Genomic DNA, 17,510 nt, shown 5'->3' on the forward strand with positions numbered 1-17,510 from the left:
TATTGTATTTATTTTTGTATTGTGACATTAACAAAGTTATGAGAACTGATCCTCTGGGCACCGGGTTTAAAAAGCGGATCAAAAAGATAAATATAATAACCAATGCTAATTGATAAGTAAATAAGAAATGAATAGAGAGATGCATATGTTACTAGAGCATTGTAAAACTTGATTACAACCTGTTATCGCCAGGAGATGAAGGCAAAACTGTTGTAAAGTTGTAAAGCAATAACAGAAACGATGCCCCAGGGTGTGAAAGCAGTTACTGTTTCACATCTTCACATCCACTGAAGTGTGTGGGAGGTGGAGACGCTGAACGGTGCAGTGAGGAGCTGTTTTCAGCCTGATGCTAGGAGTGAGAAAAAAATTTTTTTTTAAATAAGAAACTTGTTCCACTGCTTCAGTATCTGTAGACAGTGAAATGTGTCCTCGGCACCTCACTTCCTGAAGGTGTAGGCCTACTTGTACCTCTGGGTCCAGGATGTAGCATGTGGTTTCCGTGGCTTCAAACCACCAGCCTCTGCACCTCACGTCTGCTCTTGTTGTGACTTGTTTTTCCCCATAATGACTGTTGTTAATCTGAAAATGTTGTATTAAAGGACCTGAGAGGGAACAGCTGGCTGGTGATCCTTCTGATTCCTCCTCTGGCACCATCACCCTGACCCCTCAGTACGTTCTGACCTCTGTTAGGGTGAAAACTGCCTTAACACTGAATATTCACCTTTACTAACTGAGTTTGATATTGTGCCTCACTGATTAACAAATAAAACCACCAATGTTTTACTGACCGATGAGATAAAGCTGAACCTGTGTCTCTACACTGGAGATGCCAAGCTGCACAGTTACCTCATCAGAACCAACACTGAACATAGTATATTCTCCACTTTGACATTACTGATCAACACTGAATATATCTCACTAATGATTGTTTTAGTAGATTGAGCACTTACACATGTGAAACTTTTGTCTTTATTTAAGTTGTTCTGAACTGTATTAGAGCTGTTGAAGAATGTGAGGGAGTCAAGCATTAACCCCGTGGTACGAAGGGTTAACACATGGAGAGAGAGGAGCCAGGACATATAGAAAGATTTATGTACATGTTTATGCTTTCACTTTAGCTAGTAGTAAAGTTTAGTCTCGTGTTTTAACTAACCTATTGTGTCTTATATTTTTAACTAACCCACTGAGTTTAAAGATAACTGAAACCTGTAGCAAACCCTATAGATTTGTGTTGAGCTTAATTCATAATGCAATGAGTACCAGTAACCTGTTTGATCATTCAGAGGTAAACTGAGGGCACACAGAGGCACAGTGAAAGTAAAACGTCTCCAAGGCCGAAGGGAGGAGAGGATGAGAGAGCCCTGTGAGCCCTGCTGAATGAAGCATTGTGAGGAGGAGTTTTAATGATCTGTATTATCTGCCTTGGACCCTCAGACACCTGGGATGGAACATTTATGTCAGTGTAGGGAGGGTTTTGTTGTGTTTCAGGTCCAGAGGTTCATGTGCTCATTGTGCTGGGAAGATGGGACCAACCTGTGCCAGCCAGAGGGTACCAACTAAGTCTAAACCACAGCCACTCCCCACCTGTTTTTGACCAATAAGAATGAATTACATACACATAGTGCGAAGTAATAAAAATTAATGTAACGCTTTTGTCTGGGGCAGATAATTTCTTGAACAGGAGAGTATTTTGTATCTGATTCGTTTGATGATCCAATTTAATAAATAGTTAACCGGAACGTCGTTGTTTGTCCTCTCTTGGAATAAACGAACACGCATGTCAGTTTTCCTGTTTTTTCAACCAGACACCTCGTTTATACTTTTTGTATCATATTTTAATACAGCAGTTACACGGACTGATTCAACAATGGTCCACAACTGGGTTTAGATATGGATGTTGGAGCCATGGGAGGGAGGGCACAAGTTTTGATTGACTTTTGGGGCGCGATGAAGTAAAATCATCAATATAATTTGCGCAACTTGCGTCTTTGCCCTGAAAGCTACAAGTCTGAAGGTCTGGGTCGGTTCCTGTGCGTGACTTAAAATGTTTCTTCATTTGTTTTTGTTTTTTTTACATTGTGATTCAGCTATCTCCACTGTTAATATTACTACAGACGCGTGATAAGGAACTACAGGTATTTGCGAAACTTAACTAGACAGGACATTTGCAACATCCTTGTCAGGTTGTGATCACTGTTCCTCTTTGTGAGTTTCCTCTGCTCTCATGCACTGTTCCCTTTGAAATATTAGATAATATTACATTTTGGTTAAAATAGTTGCAATTCATATTGACTGCATCAGAGTTTATTCAGGATCTTATTGGGTAAATGTTAGGGGTGGGTATTGCCAAGGACCTCACGATACGATACGCATCACGATACTTGAGTCACGATACGATACGATATTGCGATATCCAAATTTTGCGATATATTGCGATATTCTACGATATTCTACATAGTTCACTGAAAAATGTAAAAGGCATTATGCATCTTAAAATCCGAGTTGTATGTACATCAGATGATAGTGATAATTTATGGGACAAACTGAGTCAAAACAATGTAATTCAACTTCCATAAGTGCAAGTTACAACAACATATTTGCATGTACAACACACTGTCTGAGGTAGCAGTACAGTGACACCTCGCGGAGCAGAGGTGCGGAAGTCGTACTGGATTTACGTTTGAAACATGATTTATTATTTGAAAAAAAATTTGAATATTTTTTGTTTTTGAATTTTATTTTTTTTTTTAGAAAAAAAAAATCGATATTTAGATATTGAATATCGATATCGTATCGCGGTACAAAGTATCGTGATATATTGCCATATCGATATTTTTGCCCACCCCTAGTAAATGTAGCGGTCAATCTGTGTGTACTTCTTTAACCTCAACACTGTCTTTACCTTCAGGTATGTTTGGGTCATTAATTGAATTGCAGGTTGTTACATCTCATTTGCAGTGATCAAGACGATAAGAGCTGTCAGATGATAGAATGACTGAATCTGAATCTATGTGCCCTCTGAACCTTGTTGTTAAAGCTGTTCCCTGCTCTGTCCTGTGGTCAAACACCCCTTCATCACTCACTGGCTGCAAACCAGTGGTCGACTGATCACACCGTTTGATTTCTGAGCACAGGAACATTTATTCACTTTGAACAAACCCACAAACAGGAGTGAGAAATGAAAACACTTGTTGTCTGATGTTAAAAAAACATGACAAGTGAAATGATGTAAGGAGATAATGTGTGCAAGTTGTTTTTCAAAGCACAGGATGAATTCTTTGCAGGTGCTTGTAGCCTGCAACATGAATGTGTTGAATATGAATCAAGGCCGAGCAAGAAGCAACATAATAACATGCAAACTGGCTCTAAATGTGAACCTTAAGCAATATTCATCATCTCAGCGCTGCAAACAGCAAAGCTTTACTACAGTCAACGTGGTTATGATGCTCAGTGCTAGCTGCAAAAATGTGAAATGTGCAAAATTAAATGGAGTTATTTGCTTTTTTTTTGTCTATATCAGTTTACCTTAAAAAAAAATCAAATCCAACTTCCTCTTATGTTTCTAGTCTTACAAAAGAAAAAACAAAAACAAACGCGTCACGTCCCCTCAACCCAAATGGCGTCGTAGCTACTAACAAGCGACGACCTGCGTGGTGACCACCGAGGAGGCGAGGGGCTGTCCGCGCCTGAGCTTCAGCTCACGGTTCATCTGGCACCAGACGCACTGGTAGCACCAGAGCAGCAGACAGCAGTCTTCACAGCACGAGCCCTGCAGAGAGAGGGGGGGGAGGAGGGAGGGGGTTAATCCAACAGTCTGAGAGATCAACGAGTCAGAAGCATCCATTCAAAATGAAAACCTCGATCAGAAATCAAGAAAGAAAGTTCTATCAAATCTGGCAGCCGTTTATTGATTATTTTAACTGCAACACATAGTCTGATGGCAAGTTTTAGAAGTGCTCTTAACCCCTTAAGCGCTTTTTTTTGTCTTTTATATTTTTATTTTTTATTTTGAATTAATCCCCTTTATCTGTTTGTTTAGTTTTTATTTTGAGATACATTATTTAATATAACTTTAATTATATGTAAACATGTATGTGTAAATGTGTAGGATATTTGTATTACTGTCTAATGTGTATGATGTTCAAAATGAGAAAAATCAATAAAGAGAGTTGAGAAAAAAAAAGTCATCATATGTAAGACGCACCTTATTTAGAAATTCCCCAGACACGTCTGAGTGATGAGTGTCTGCAGCAATTTAATTTTTCACTTGCAGAGACGTGTGTGGAGCAGATTACTAAGTCCTGGAAATATTTACTTTGAGACCTGAAATGGGATTCAGATTCACACTAAAGTCCTGCTTTCATGTCAATAAACAGGAATTTAATTTTGTTTCAGTTTTTTTTTTAGAGAGAATAAAGTAAGTAAATCAGAATATGGCACTTCTTGTTTTAATAGATATTTTTTTCACTCCGATGTCTGGTTGAACTCGGACGTAAAACTGTCAGATGATATCTTAGCTGCTTTCTGTGATTTGATATCATATTGATCGCTCACAGATCCATGAATCAAATCAAATCAAATCAAAATCATATCACAACAGACTTTTTTTTATAGATATCAAACTGTCCACAGTATGATGGTTAAAAAACAAACAAACAGCAGGATACTGAGTGACTCTAAAGATGTTAAAGCAGAAGTAAGCGGAATGTTTGTGTTAAAGCAGAAGTAAGTGATATATTTGTGTTAATATAAGTCTTAAATAGTTATATCTTCCGACAGCAATCACTTACATAGAGTGTTTGGACCGAAACACGGGTCTGTCAGTCACTCTGCTCTGCTCTGAGCCCAGGAGAAAACTTTCCTTGTATCCTACAACCTTTATCCAATGAGGAGAGAGAACGGCATGCAGGGCTGTGTGTGCAGCCAAGAGACGCCGTGAATGTGGTGACGTAGGGACGAGGACTGTTATGGTGCGTTCAAGGAAACTCGTAACTCGTGACCTGTGAAGTCATACCAGTTCAATCTGGTACGAGTTCACGGGTCGGAAGTTACGAGTGGCCGTTATAGTGACTTTCACCGGTAAAACAGGTCGGAAAAACACGAGTGGGTTGCCTGGAATGCTACAAAGTCGTAAGTTGTGACTTGAAGCTGTAATTTACGGTTTCAAAAGCCTGCCTGGAACGCAGCATTAGCCAAAACGACCGGATCGCTTACTTCTGCTTTAATATAAGTCTTAGTTATATCTTCGGACAGCAATCACTTCTATAGAGGCCGAGGAGAAAACTTTCCTTGTATCCTACAACCTTTATCCATTGAGGAGAGAGAACGGCATAAAGGGGCGGTCCTCTCTGTGTGTGCAGCCAAGGGATGCGCATGAATGTGGTGACGTAGGGACGAGGGCGGGGACTGCTAACTCCATCGGCTGATAGAAAGTTAGCCAAAACGACCGTATCGCTTACTTCTGCTTTAAAGAGGCTGGCTGCAGAAGACTTAGGTAGTTTGCTTTCCTTTCTTTAGCTGCTTATACTCAGAAGCTTGTTGCTAACTTTGCTAACTATCCAGTTTTTTGGATGAAAATAGCAGCCAGCCACCATTTTGTATTTGGCCAATGTCACAAACTAGAAAATCTGGACACAAAACATGCAGAGCTGAAATTAATCAAAAGGTTTAATGGGTTTCACGCAGTCTGAGGGATCGGTCCGTGTAACGCACGTGTGCATCCTTTTCAGTTTGCAAACGCCAACTGGTGAGTAAGCGTGAGCCAATACGCACTTGTTGTGTTTCGGTGGTGAAGATTGAGGAACTGTGACCTCACATGTGTGCATCAGTATTTTAAAATAACACTCAGCGTGGCACAGAGGGAACTGCAACTGGTCGCCACTTCTTCGAGGGCAATTTTAATGATTTTTCTAGGTATTAAAGTACTATGACAGCATGTAGGATTTATTATTGGATTTGATTTTAAAGTCATTTTACTTGTATTTAAAGTACTTTCTCACCTATCTGACCTCCTGTCTGTCTATGTTATGTGCAGTTCGCTCACCTGTCGGAAGAATAACCTGTAAAACTCCACAATCTGTTTTCATGCACCAGTGGCCTGGAACCGACTGAGACGCTTCCTCTCTTGATAGTTTCAAAAAGCAGTCAAAGATTTACCTTTATTCTCTTGCTTTCGGTTAATTTGACTGTGTATTCATCTATATATCTTATCTTATTATCATATTGTGTTTTCAGCTTTTTTTTATCGTTATGGTATTTTTGTATTTGCTGATTCTCTCGGGTGCTTGTGAATTTGAAGCACTTTAAAGGGATACGCCAAAAAAAAATTTTGTGTGTCTTTCCTCAATCCCGAGTCCATGACCACCAGATAGACACCACCCTTTCAACTGTGTGTGCAGTAACAAGGGAGATACAGGCAGCGCTGGTGCACCGCTAATTAGCTTAGCTCAAATGCTGGAAGTGCATAGGTAGTGTTAGCCTGCCTCCTACCCGAGCCGAAATCAGCAGTCAGAAGCTGATTTCATTTTAGCTCTAAACTCTGTATCACTTTTTTTTCAAACATTTTAGGCGAGAAAGTAGCCATTTAGATCAGCAATGTGTCGTTAATTTGTCTAAATACCAGCTGTTTACAATTTTATTCGGACAAATTTGGCGCTACTCAAGCTAGCCGTTGTACGCACTTCCGGTTACTTTCACAAAATAAAACACCTGTTGCCCTTTACATACAGAAAACCATGACGATAGAATTTGTGCTTTAATTTGAAATAGGAAGCTAACATACCCTCGATGTAGCTAGCTTGAACCAAAATAAAGCGTCTTTGCTTGAACCCTCTGTTTTGACCAATCTCGTCCTGTTACCGGCATTTGACCGCTCAAGATGCCTTACCGGAGAGTTTTGTCAGCTCTGAGACGAAGATCGGCCCGCCAGGTTCCGTTTAAAGTTGCTGAAGAGTTTCTCTGATGACTTTAGGTGGAGGCAGGCTAACATTACCTATGCACTTCCAGCGTTTGAGCTAAGCTAATTAGCGGTGCGCCAGCTCTGCCCGTATCTCCCTGCACACACAGTCGAAAGGATGGTGTCTATCTGCTGGTCATGGACTCGGGAGTGAGGCAAGGCACGAAAAAAAAAATGTTGGCGTATCCCTTTAAGCTGCATTTAATGTATAAAAGGTGCAATACAAATAAAGATTATTATTATCATTATAATTGCTATAATTGCCTCAATGTATGCACTTAACTTACACACAAACACATATTCACTTGGAAAAGGTAGAAATTGTGACTGTTTCTAGCCCATAGATACTCCCACCCCCCACCCACTCCCCGCCAGTGGCCTTACAGGGATGTTGTGGCGCTCTCTGATGGAGGAGCGGAGCAGGCAGGACACCACGCAGCAGGTGTCCAGGCAGGGCATACAGCAGCACCAACCGTTCAGGCTCGCAGTTTGACACTGCATGCAGGGGAAACACCAGAGACCACAGCAGCCTGTGGAGCACACAAAATTTGACTTCACTGAGATCGAATATTTAGGCACTCAGATGTATCTATCTCACACTCGTTTTAGGTGAGATGCAACTGAATATTTCACACTGAGATTTCTGTGAAGAAAGTGTCTTTAAGAGGAGCAGTCAGATTTCCTGGTCATGAGTCAGGAGTGTTACTCATCCTGTGGAAATAGCCATTAACTGTCGTCAGGAGCCGTGGAGAAGCTTTAGTCAGGTCTGATAAGATGAATTAACCCTACATTGCTACTGTTGTCATTGAGCACTGTGCCAATCCTAGTGTCTTCACAATATCAGCATTCAGTGCAAATACAAAGGTGTAAAACCTTTTATTCAGCCATGAGCAGGTGTGTCGACTTTCTGGATTCAGCCTGTACAAATGAAGTGGGTCAGGCTTTGTGTTACTGGAGAGGCAAAACTCAGGGCCAAAAAACCCTGTCGACCACTATCTGCTGTTTGTTGAGCTCACTGGTTTGTAAATCCAGCCCCAGTCAAGTTGAGGTGGTTGTGGTGTGGATTTTCTGTCTTGTTGCAAAGCCTTTTTTTTCCACTGTATTTGTTTTTTGTTGTTGTTGTTTTTGCAGTTTTGCACTTTGAGATGCAGCTTTTCTGCCAACTTGGATGCCAAAGTGTATATTTGAACATCTAGCAGCTGTGCAAACTCCATCCGCTGGAGCAGATAGTGTGACATGATCCACTTCTGAATGGACTCAGGGGTCAGATCTAATAATCAGGAAAGAGTTTTCCCGCTCACAGGGAACTGATATTTCAACCATGTCACTCTGTCAAACACACTGTCAAACACACTGTGGTCATCATGAGACTTACAGGTGCCCATGTCAGAGCAACAATCGCACAGGCCAGTGCTCCACGCCCCACCGGTGGTGGTGTTGGTGGTGGTGGTGGTCACTGTCATCATATGCGGTGGCTGCTGGTGGACAGGCGGTGGCTGCTGGTAGACAGGCGGTGGCTGCTGGTAGACGGGCGGCTGGTAGCCGGCCGGCTGGTAGACGGCCATGTCTGGTGGACACAGGACACACACACACGAGTGGAGACAGTGTGATTACATCCTGGTTTGAAGCTACAATACTGTCACTGTCCTCCATCTCTGCTTTCTATCTATGTAAATGTTCATAAAAACATCTGTCTGAGCAAAAAACCTGATGCTCTACAGCTGTTGTGTCAAACTCATTTTAGTTCAGGGGCCACATACAGTGGAATCTGATCTCAAGTGGGATGGATCAGTAAATGAACAACAATATAACCTTTAAATAACATAATAATAACCCGTAGTGCAGAGTAGTATATTATTAAGATATTTACACCAAATGAACTATCCTTTTACAAAACATATTACCGTATGCATTATGAGATAGATATGTGCAATTTCAATAATATTATGCCTCATCTCTCCACTATATAATTTCCATATTTGGCATTTATCCAGTGAGGCGGATTGGAGCCGCCCTATGCTCCCCATGAGAGGTCAGAGTGTACATTGCAATAATTTATATCAAATATTGCTTTCTTTCTCCCCTATCTAGCCTTAGCAAAGCTTCTGCAGACACCTCTGATATCAACTACAATCTGCACAGTCAAATAAACAGGAAATCTGAAGCAAACTTTGTTACCCAACAATGGTGCCATGCAATAAGCAGAGCATGTAAACTGTGTGAAACAATACAAATGTAGTTCTCAGCTTTCACAGTGCATCATAGTCCAACTATTTGTTGTATTATTTATTAATTATCTAATACTCTTGTGTAATAACCCCACACACAACCTGTACTACAGAGGGATTTATAGCCTATAGGCTACATGTAACGTTCAAGTGTGCATGCACTTTTGGCTTTACAGCTCAACGAAAATGTCAATTTAATCACAATTTCCATCATTTATCGTGTCAGAAGCCCGTGCAGCAAGCTTTGAGTTAGTGTTTCAATGTTTGCAACTTTGCATTAGCTTCAGTAACATACACCATGTTGAACTCACTCTGTCAACAAATACTACCCGACAAAAAAGCCACGTGTCGTCGAATAAAATCAAATGTTGTGGCGTGAAATGGGAAATTAATACGGTAACACGTTTTAGCTCCTGCACTGAATGGGTTTTTTTTTCTCCAGGAAATTAGAAATAAAAGTTGATGGACTGTGTTGCTTTGGTCATGCAAGCAGTTGTAGTAAAATCACAGCGTGATAAATTAATTAAGCTAACTAATAAATCACCTATCAAGTAGGCTAGGTTAAAGACCATGTGCCAGATAAACTAATTAATAATAATAGTTAACAGCCGTGTTCTTACCTTTTCTGGGTTTTCTGGGTCGGACAGGGAACTCGAACAAACTTTGAGATGCACACGGTTCAGTAAGAGGCGCCAACAGCGTCTGTTCACTAGCCTATCACCTGGGTAAAAAATAAGTTTGGTTTTCTCAGGAAACCCAGTTGTCCTGACCGCAGTCAACGCAACGTAACGCAGGCAGGCGGACTGAGGGTGCAGGAAGAAGCAAAGTGCAAAACAGCAGCGTAACCAATTATCTCCTCTGTTGGTTTTTATTTTAATTTTTAATGGGGGCTGCAGAAGATCAGGAAATGAATGAAGTGAAAAGTGAAAGTCGGGGAGAGGGGGGGATATATGGGCTATTTATACTTCATAGTCTATATAAGATTAATCAAGGTGTGACAGTGAAAAAAGACAATAAATAAATAAATTGACTAATTTTGATTTAGGTTGTAAAAAAGTGACGTCAGCCAACAGTTAGAGGGGCATTCACTGACTTTGTAGCCCAGTAAGTGGTGTGTGAATAATAAAACTATGCTGCATTCACGTAGGCCTACTGTGCGATTTAAATCTTCATAATGGATGGAGCACCAAAGGTTAATCGTTTATACATTGAAACGCATCGTTACTTTAACCAGTTATAGTAATAAACATATAATAACGTTTCTGTTTTTAATGATATCACTGATTGAAGTCTATAGATTTGTAACTATTATATATAACGAGGCCTGCTTGTTCCTTGTTGTAGTGCCTGTCTCGTGCACTTGGTGGTGTAATGAGCTCAGGAATGAGTTGGAGGTTTGTGTCTTTGTTTTTAGACTGTACAGTTAAACTGAGCAGGAGCACATTAGCAGCATAGAGGGGTGCAGCTAAAATTTTGTGGTAATCATTTTATATAGTTTATCTATAGGTTTGTATAATCTACTGGTGATCTATGGAGGAATGAGTGGAAAAACAAAATGAGAACATAATGGACACAAAGTGTAGCAGCTACAGATGATTAAATTCTGCCTCAAGCAACAGTGATGGATCTCTTATGGTTTCTAGACTAAAGCCTATAGTCTCTATATCTACTCTGCATGCTCTTAAAAACCAATGTGAAGCTGATGGCACATGAAGAAAGCATAGGCTACTAGCACCACCTGTAGGCCAAAAACACAAGAAGGTAAATTGTACATGTTAAAATATTTTTTTAAATTAAAAGTTAGATAATTTAATTTTCAACAAAATAATCAATGTCTCTGTGTGTAAATTCAAATTTCCGACTGTGATAAAGGAAGAGAAGATTGAAAAGAACAATTGTGTCTTTGTCAAGAAAATGATGGAAATGCATCAATGACCAGTTAGAGTTTGATGATTTCTAACTTTGAGAAACTCACATCTGTTACAGTTTGAATGGCCAAAGGAAAATAACACATTTAACACACTAACAAAACATGGATCAAGGGAGGACAAACTGAAACACCTGCTGGATCCAATACAACTGTAAATTTGCAAATCTGGCATCACGACAGAAATTAGGGGAGCGGGACACCATCCTGAAAACAAACGGACAAACTGAGCAGAGGTCTGATGGTGTGTTCAAGGGGTCAAAGGGGCACACACTAATAATAAGTGTCTTGGCACCAGTAATAATCACAAGCTGTTATACCAACCTTTGCAACATTTGTCACTTTCACTTCCAGGAATTGCAGCTGCTGCCTGTAAGGCACTCTTTATCTGCATCGGCATCTGTTTCTATAGGGACCGGTTATCAGAGTATGGGTAGAGGTGTCAGCTACATCAAAGGCTGTGTCAGCTATAAGACGCTTTAAATCACAGGAAGATTCATATAACGAGATAAATGTTGCAATTAAATTTGTAAAATCCTAATTAATTCTTTATCTTAAAGACTAAAAAAGGAAATAATTATTCATTAGTATAGAACCCCTTTGTTCCATATACAAGCACTCAATGCAAATGACTGCACTTGATTTTAAGTAGTTTTTTCTTTTTAACCTATTTCGGCTGCTATTTGTTTGTTGTTACTTCTTGTCCTCGTATGGATTGTCTGTAATGTTATGCGGGGAAACCAAAGACAAATTTCCATTTAGGTGGACAATAAAGTTAAACTAAACAAAACTAGACTAAACTAAACTAGACTCAACTAAACTCAACTCAACTCAACTCAACTAATGGAGAAAGAAGCTGTGTAGGAAATACACTAGTCACTAAGCAGCCTCACAAGTATAGGATGACAAATGGTGTGTGTGTGTGTGTGTGTGTGTGTGTGTGAGTGAGTGAGTGAGTGAGTGAGTGAGAGAGAGAGAGAGAGAGAGAGAGAGAGAGAGAGAGAGAGAGAGAGAGAGAGAGAGAGAGAGAGAGAGAGAGAGAGAGAGAGAGGAACGTGAGCTGTGCTGTCATTGTGTCATTCTTCAGAGAGGCAGCAGAGAGAGAGGATCATGCAGCGGTTCAGCTCTCTTTCCCATCAGCTCCACTTTCATCATCACCACCACCACCATCATCATAATCGTTGCCCCATCAACCCATCCAAGCCCAGCTGAGGAATAATGTCAGCGAGCAACAACACTACGGGCATCTCAACACAGGTGAGCGAGGTGAGCGACTACACCTGCGTGCGCTTCTACGTGTCCACCGTGTCTTTCTCGGTGCTGCTCTTCTTCAACCTCCTCATCAACTGGACCATCGTGCGCGAGGAGCGGCTGCGGCGCCATGCGCGCTTCGTGCTGGTCTTCCACCTGCTGGTGTCCGCGCTGCTCCACCTGGGCACGAGCAGCGTCTTCTACTACCAGATCCACCTGGACGCGCAGCCCGGACGCAGCGCCTGCCTGCTGATGCTCACCGTGCTGATCAGCAGCGCCTGCAACATCCTCCTGACGCTCACGGCCATGGCGCTGGACCGCTACTGCGCCGTGTGCCACCCGATGCGCTACAGCTCCTCTTGCACGGCGGGCTACGGGCCCTGGCTGCTGGGGGTCTGCACCTGGGCCGTGGCGCTGCTCATCCCGCTGAGCCTGCTGCTGCAGCCGGACTCGCAGCTGAGCACGAAGGAATACCACGGCGAGTGCGGCCAGGATCAGCTGAAGAAAAGCGGCGGGCTGCAGAAGATGCTGTTCCTCGCCGTGTGCACGGCGGTCATCCTCTTCAGCTACGTGAGGATACTGGTGGAGTCGCGCCGGCTCGGGGTGCTCAACCGGCGCAACCGGGCCGGCTGCAGGACGATCGCCCTGCACGGCAGCCAGCTGGCCGTGTACATCCTGCCCAACTTTGTGAACTTCGTGCTGTCCCGCCTGCAGGAGAAGCGGCTCGTGCAGGCCGAGACCAAGGAGCTTTCGGCCGTGGTCATCTTCGCCTTCTTCAGCCTGGCGCAGTGCGTCGCGCCGGTGGTTTACGGTCTGCGTAAAGAGGAGCTGATGGAGCAGCTGAGCCACCGGTTCCCCTGCTGCTCCAGGTACCTGAAGAGCGTCCTGGGCTGGACCGTGCGGGCCAGCCGGCAACACCCCCACCACAGAGCACGGTAAGTCAACCATTACAGGACATGTGGTCCCCCTGACAGGGCCGTTGCTAGGAATTCTGGGCCCCCTTAAAGAATACTAAAGTGGGCCCCTACCCCCCAACTTTTCCTCTTTTTTTTTCTTAGACTTGTATGTATTATCATTTTTTATTTAGCCTACTTTGTTTTGACGCTAATGCAGCATTGCTATGAGTATTAGTCAGGGTCTTATGCAGAATAAATCAGTCATACAAAGATTAGACTACTGGGCTTTTTTGTGGGCCCCACTGGGCACTGGGCCCCTAGAGTTATCATTACCTTTCTCCCCTGTACAACGGCCCTGCCCCCTGAAAACCTCACAGACGTCAGGGCAAGTCACTTTTTGTAGAGAGTCTATAACTTCTGACTTTTAAAAAAATAATAAATCTTGTGTGGGTCAGAGCTCACAAACACAAAGCAGGTGATTTCCTAAAACACCTGTTGATCTTTTAGTTAGGCATAGCCAACAGAGAGTGGTGTCATGATTAGGAGGAATGAAAACCACTTAGGTTAACATAAACTTGCTCTTTTGGCCTACTTTGCCACATTAACATTTGAATATGGGATAAAAATAAGTAAAAGAAGTGTGGGGAAAATATCTAATTGTAATTTCCACAGCCAAACACTGTCACATGAAGTTTCAACATAGATTGGAAAAACAGTCAACTCATACAAAACAAATGTGTGGTTTACACCCCCCCACCCCTTTTTTTTTTTTAAAGCAATAAGCTACATGAGATGAATATCAGAACTAAGATATACTGATATTGTGGTCACAGGGCATCTTCAAATCTGTTATCACAGCCCAAACACACCCTCATGGATTAATTTTTTTATCTGAGAGTGTTTGATGTTATTGTTTGATCTGTTGTGACCAGATAACGATGTGTCGAAGGAATAATTCAACATTTCTACCATTTTATTCACTGATTTTGCCTAGTGTTGGCTTAGAAGAACGGCTAGCTTAGCATAAAGACAGAGGGGGAACTGCTGGCCTAGCATATAGCATCTCTGTCTATAGGTAACATCCATACATTTTACATTATTTCCTGAGTTAACCTTTGGACTGGTTTGTGACACCACAAGTATTAATCATATCAACTAACCCTAACTAAAAGGAATTCTTCACAAAGGTTACGGGGTCACAAGAAGCCAGCGTATTCATATGTAGCGGATAACATGGTATATATTTTGCATTTTCCCAAAAATTGTGCTGAACTCAAACGTTTAAGATGTTTAAAAAAAAAAAAACTTCCCCTCTTTTTAGGGTGAATCCTCTGAAGTAGGATGATTAATGTTAAAATGAGGTCACTTGATCGAAATACACGTGCAAAGTTCATTTGCATGAGGTTCATCGTTAGTGTGACTAGTACAGTTACTACTATGACTAACTGCGCAGTTCAAATGGGTAGTAAGTTGCATTATTTCAGGAGAGAACCTGAACTGAATATAGACATAACTTCCCTTTTTAAGTGTCTGGGGGGTTTGAGCGTGTGAGACGTGCGGCCACAGAAACACCACAGTAAAGGGCACGTGAGTTAATTCCTGGATCTCTGGTTTAACTTTAGTTTCCTTTTAACTGTCTTTTGTTTTCCCCCCAGGGAGCGAACACTGACGGCCCAGACCATCATCTCCCTCGAGGCCTCACAAGTTCCAGCACAAGAGGAGGAAACTAGGAGTTTCTCACATGACTCACTCTCATGTCAAGGCGACACAAGCAATGCCTGATGGGAAAAAGGAAGAGGGAGGTCAGGATGACGACCGACGTGAGAATGTTTGGATACAGTGGTGGGGTTTTCTCATCTCAGGCCTTTTAGGACCTAAAGGAGTCTCTCCGCGGGTGAAGGTTCAGACCAGGACGTACAACGAGGCGGGACATCAACTGCATGATGAGTTGTTGTTGTGCGTGACCTTTGACCTTTTGTCTGACACAGTGGAGCTGCTCAGTGACCGACAGATCGTGGTCTCAGAGGAGGTGGACAGTTCTCACACTGCAGATTGCTCTGGCTGGTCCGGAGGTTCAAAAAGCTTCAGGGCCACAAACTTCTCTGCACCATGTGGGATTTAAAATGACTGTGACGGAGGAAATGATTTCACACCTCGGCGTGGGTGAATGTTGTTTCCGTGTGTTCTTCTTAACCTTGTGGATATTAAAAATGAAAAATTTAAAGGTCTTTGATCTTCGTGAATATTTCCTGCAAACCTAAGATCAAGGGTGGAAAGGTCACATACATTCAACCTGGCAGCAGATTTTAACAACTATTTGAAGTAAAACTTTTGCGCTTCTTCATGTCATCGTGTTAGATGGGAAGATCGATACCACTCTCTATAGGTGTAGGCAGATTGATCGCTAATAGGTTGATAATGCAAAGTGTTCGCGTCCGGTCTCAACACCACTCAAGAAGATCAATACTCAGATGAATGTAAATCAACTTTCAGTCTGGCTCTGACTCCAGATGATTTAAAGGGATAGTTCAAGTAGTTTGAGTTTTTTTCGAGGAAAACGCAGAGACTGCTTGCTGAAAAACTGCCCCCGACGGGAACGCGCATCAGCGGTTTTGCAGGAATTTACCTCGAAAACAACTCTGTCTCGTAACGTTCCGTTATTGTCTCACAGCGTGGTGAATGTGCAGGTCACAACTTGTTGGAGTTGTTGGATTGTGTATTTGTTGAGTTTGATGAGGGAAACCAAGAAATCCCATTAGCCTCCGTAGCGTAGCTCTGAGCAGCTCGCGGCTCTACTCCGCCGTTCTAAAAATAGCTTGCACCGACAATTAGAGGTAACGAACCTACTCTTAAAGCAGAAGTAAGCGATCCGGTCGTTTTGGCTAACTTCTTGTCAGCCGATGGAGTTAGCAGTCCCCGCCCTCGTCCCTACGTCACCACATTCACGCGCATCCCTTGGCTGCACACACAGAGAGGACCGCCCCTTTATGCCGTTCTCTCTCCTCATTGGATAAAGGTTGTAGGATACAAGGAAAGTTTTCTCCTGAGCTTACAGCAGAGCAGAGTGACTGACAGACCCGTATTTCAGACCAAACACTCTATATAAGTGATTGCCGTCGGAAGATATAACTATTTAAGACTTATATTAACACAAATATTCCACTTACTTCTGCTTTAAGACTATAAGGATTATGGTAATGGGCCAATTTGCCAAAATGTTGAACTATCCCTTTAAGCAAATTGCTCAGTGGTGATTCAAATATTGATAAGTATTATATGAATTAATAATAGATGCACTAAATAAATCGTTACACATTTCTCTCCTCTACATTAGCGGCATCAGACAGACCAACCGTCGCCTACATCACGAAGACGTTTAGATCCAAGAAGCATCCAGCCGTCACTTCTCAGTCACAAATCAAGACTTGTAAAGTGTCAGTTATATATATTAAAAAAAAATGTTAATACCGTAGTTGTTTAATTGAAATGCAGCTCAAAGTGATTTAGAGGGGAAAAAATTAAAGCACCAACTCGCTCACATTTCACAAAAAGAGATAACGATTATGAAATGTGTCAAAAAACTACAATTTTTAGACTTTTTGGTGTGGATTTAAAATAACTTTTAAGAAACTGGGGTGAACTTGTTACATTTGGACAGAGCAGTGTTCGCTGTTGCCCAGTTTCCTGTCTTTATTTTAAGCTAAACTAAGCTAAGGTAACTGTGGACTCGACTGTCCATTATCCAGCTTCTCATAAGCAGCCAGAAAGTAAATTTCTAATAATGTTGAAGGCTGCCTGCAACAAGTGATTATTGATTATTTTAACTTGTTTGTTTTCTGCACGATGCTGCAAATTAGTGAAAGGTGCTCGTTGTACTTTACCAAAGTTTAACAGTGATATTTTCAAAAGTCTAAAATATAAACTTTGTCAAAAGAAAGTCTGACTTTCTAACTTTCTAACTTTTGAACACTTCCTTAACTTTTACCACCGAAACAAAGAAGTTAGATAATCATAGGAGAGTGTTGACAGGAAAGCAAACAGGGCCATGGCGGTTAACCTGTGGCACTGTCACATTTGCATGTCAGGTTTTTTTTTTTTTTTTTAAGTCAGACCTGCCGGGGCCACACGCCAGGGAAATTCTCAACGTTACAACCACATGGCTCCTGAAGCTGAAGGCACCGCACGCCTCATCATCTCTAGACTCTGCCCCCGCCACAGTTACACTCAACAACTCTGCATCTCTGAGCAGGAAG

At 42.0% G+C, this 17,510-nt stretch overlaps 3 protein-coding genes across 3 annotated transcripts in view; 2 read left to right on the forward strand and 1 right to left on the reverse strand.

The window, feature by feature from the left end:
- per1b (period circadian clock 1b) overlaps window positions 1–17,510 on the forward strand; it is a gene marked incomplete at its 3' end in the record, with an annotated part of 402,390 nt that overhangs the window by 224,236 nt on the left and 160,644 nt on the right. The gene's annotated exons all lie outside the window — the stretch shown is intronic.
- On the reverse strand, window positions 963–9,991 carry ponzr1 (plac8 onzin related protein 1). Its single transcript, XM_083992810.1, has 4 exons — window positions 9,804–9,991; window positions 8,331–8,522; window positions 7,340–7,485; window positions 963–3,769 (listed from the first exon to the last, which is right to left on the reverse strand). The coding sequence occupies exons 2-4, from the start codon at window positions 8,518–8,520 to the stop codon at window positions 3,632–3,634; spliced, it is 474 nt and encodes a 157-aa protein (XP_083848936.1). The 5' UTR covers window positions 8,521–8,522; window positions 9,804–9,991; the 3' UTR covers window positions 963–3,631.
- Window positions 12,205–15,573, forward strand: LOC311001689 (odorant receptor 131-2). The gene is made up of 2 exons (XM_083992805.1): window positions 12,205–13,296; window positions 14,913–15,573. The coding sequence occupies exons 1-2, from the start codon at window positions 12,329–12,331 to the stop codon at window positions 15,037–15,039; spliced, it is 1,095 nt and encodes a 364-aa protein (XP_083848931.1). The 5' UTR covers window positions 12,205–12,328; the 3' UTR covers window positions 15,040–15,573.

The sequence above is a fragment of the Trachurus trachurus genome (genome assembly GCF_905171665.1).
Source record: "Trachurus trachurus genome assembly, chromosome: 18".
Classification (NCBI taxonomy): domain Eukaryota; kingdom Metazoa; phylum Chordata; class Actinopteri; order Carangiformes; family Carangidae; genus Trachurus; species Trachurus trachurus.

What these genes read in the sequence shown, in the direction of transcription:
- ponzr1 (XM_083992810.1), bottom strand. Translation starts at nt 8,520, where the DNA reads ATGGCCGTCTACCAGCCGGCCGGCTACCAGCCGCCCGTCTACCAGCAG. An exon ending in TTGCTCTGACATGGGCACCT is followed by an intron (nt 7,486 to 8,330) that starts GTAAGTCTCATG and finishes TGTGCTCCACAG; the next exon opens with GCTGCTGTGGTCTCTGGTGT. An exon ending in GAGAGCGCCACAACATCCCT is followed by an intron (nt 3,770 to 7,339) that starts GTAAGGCCACTG and finishes CTCTCTCTGCAG; the next exon opens with GGCTCGTGCTGTGAAGACTG.
- LOC311001689 (XM_083992805.1), top strand. Translation starts at nt 12,329, where the DNA reads ATGTCAGCGAGCAACAACACTACGGGCATCTCAACACAGGTGAGCGAG. An exon ending in CACCCCCACCACAGAGCACG is followed by an intron (nt 13,297 to 14,912) that starts GTAAGTCAACCA and finishes TTTTCCCCCCAG; the next exon opens with GGAGCGAACACTGACGGCCC.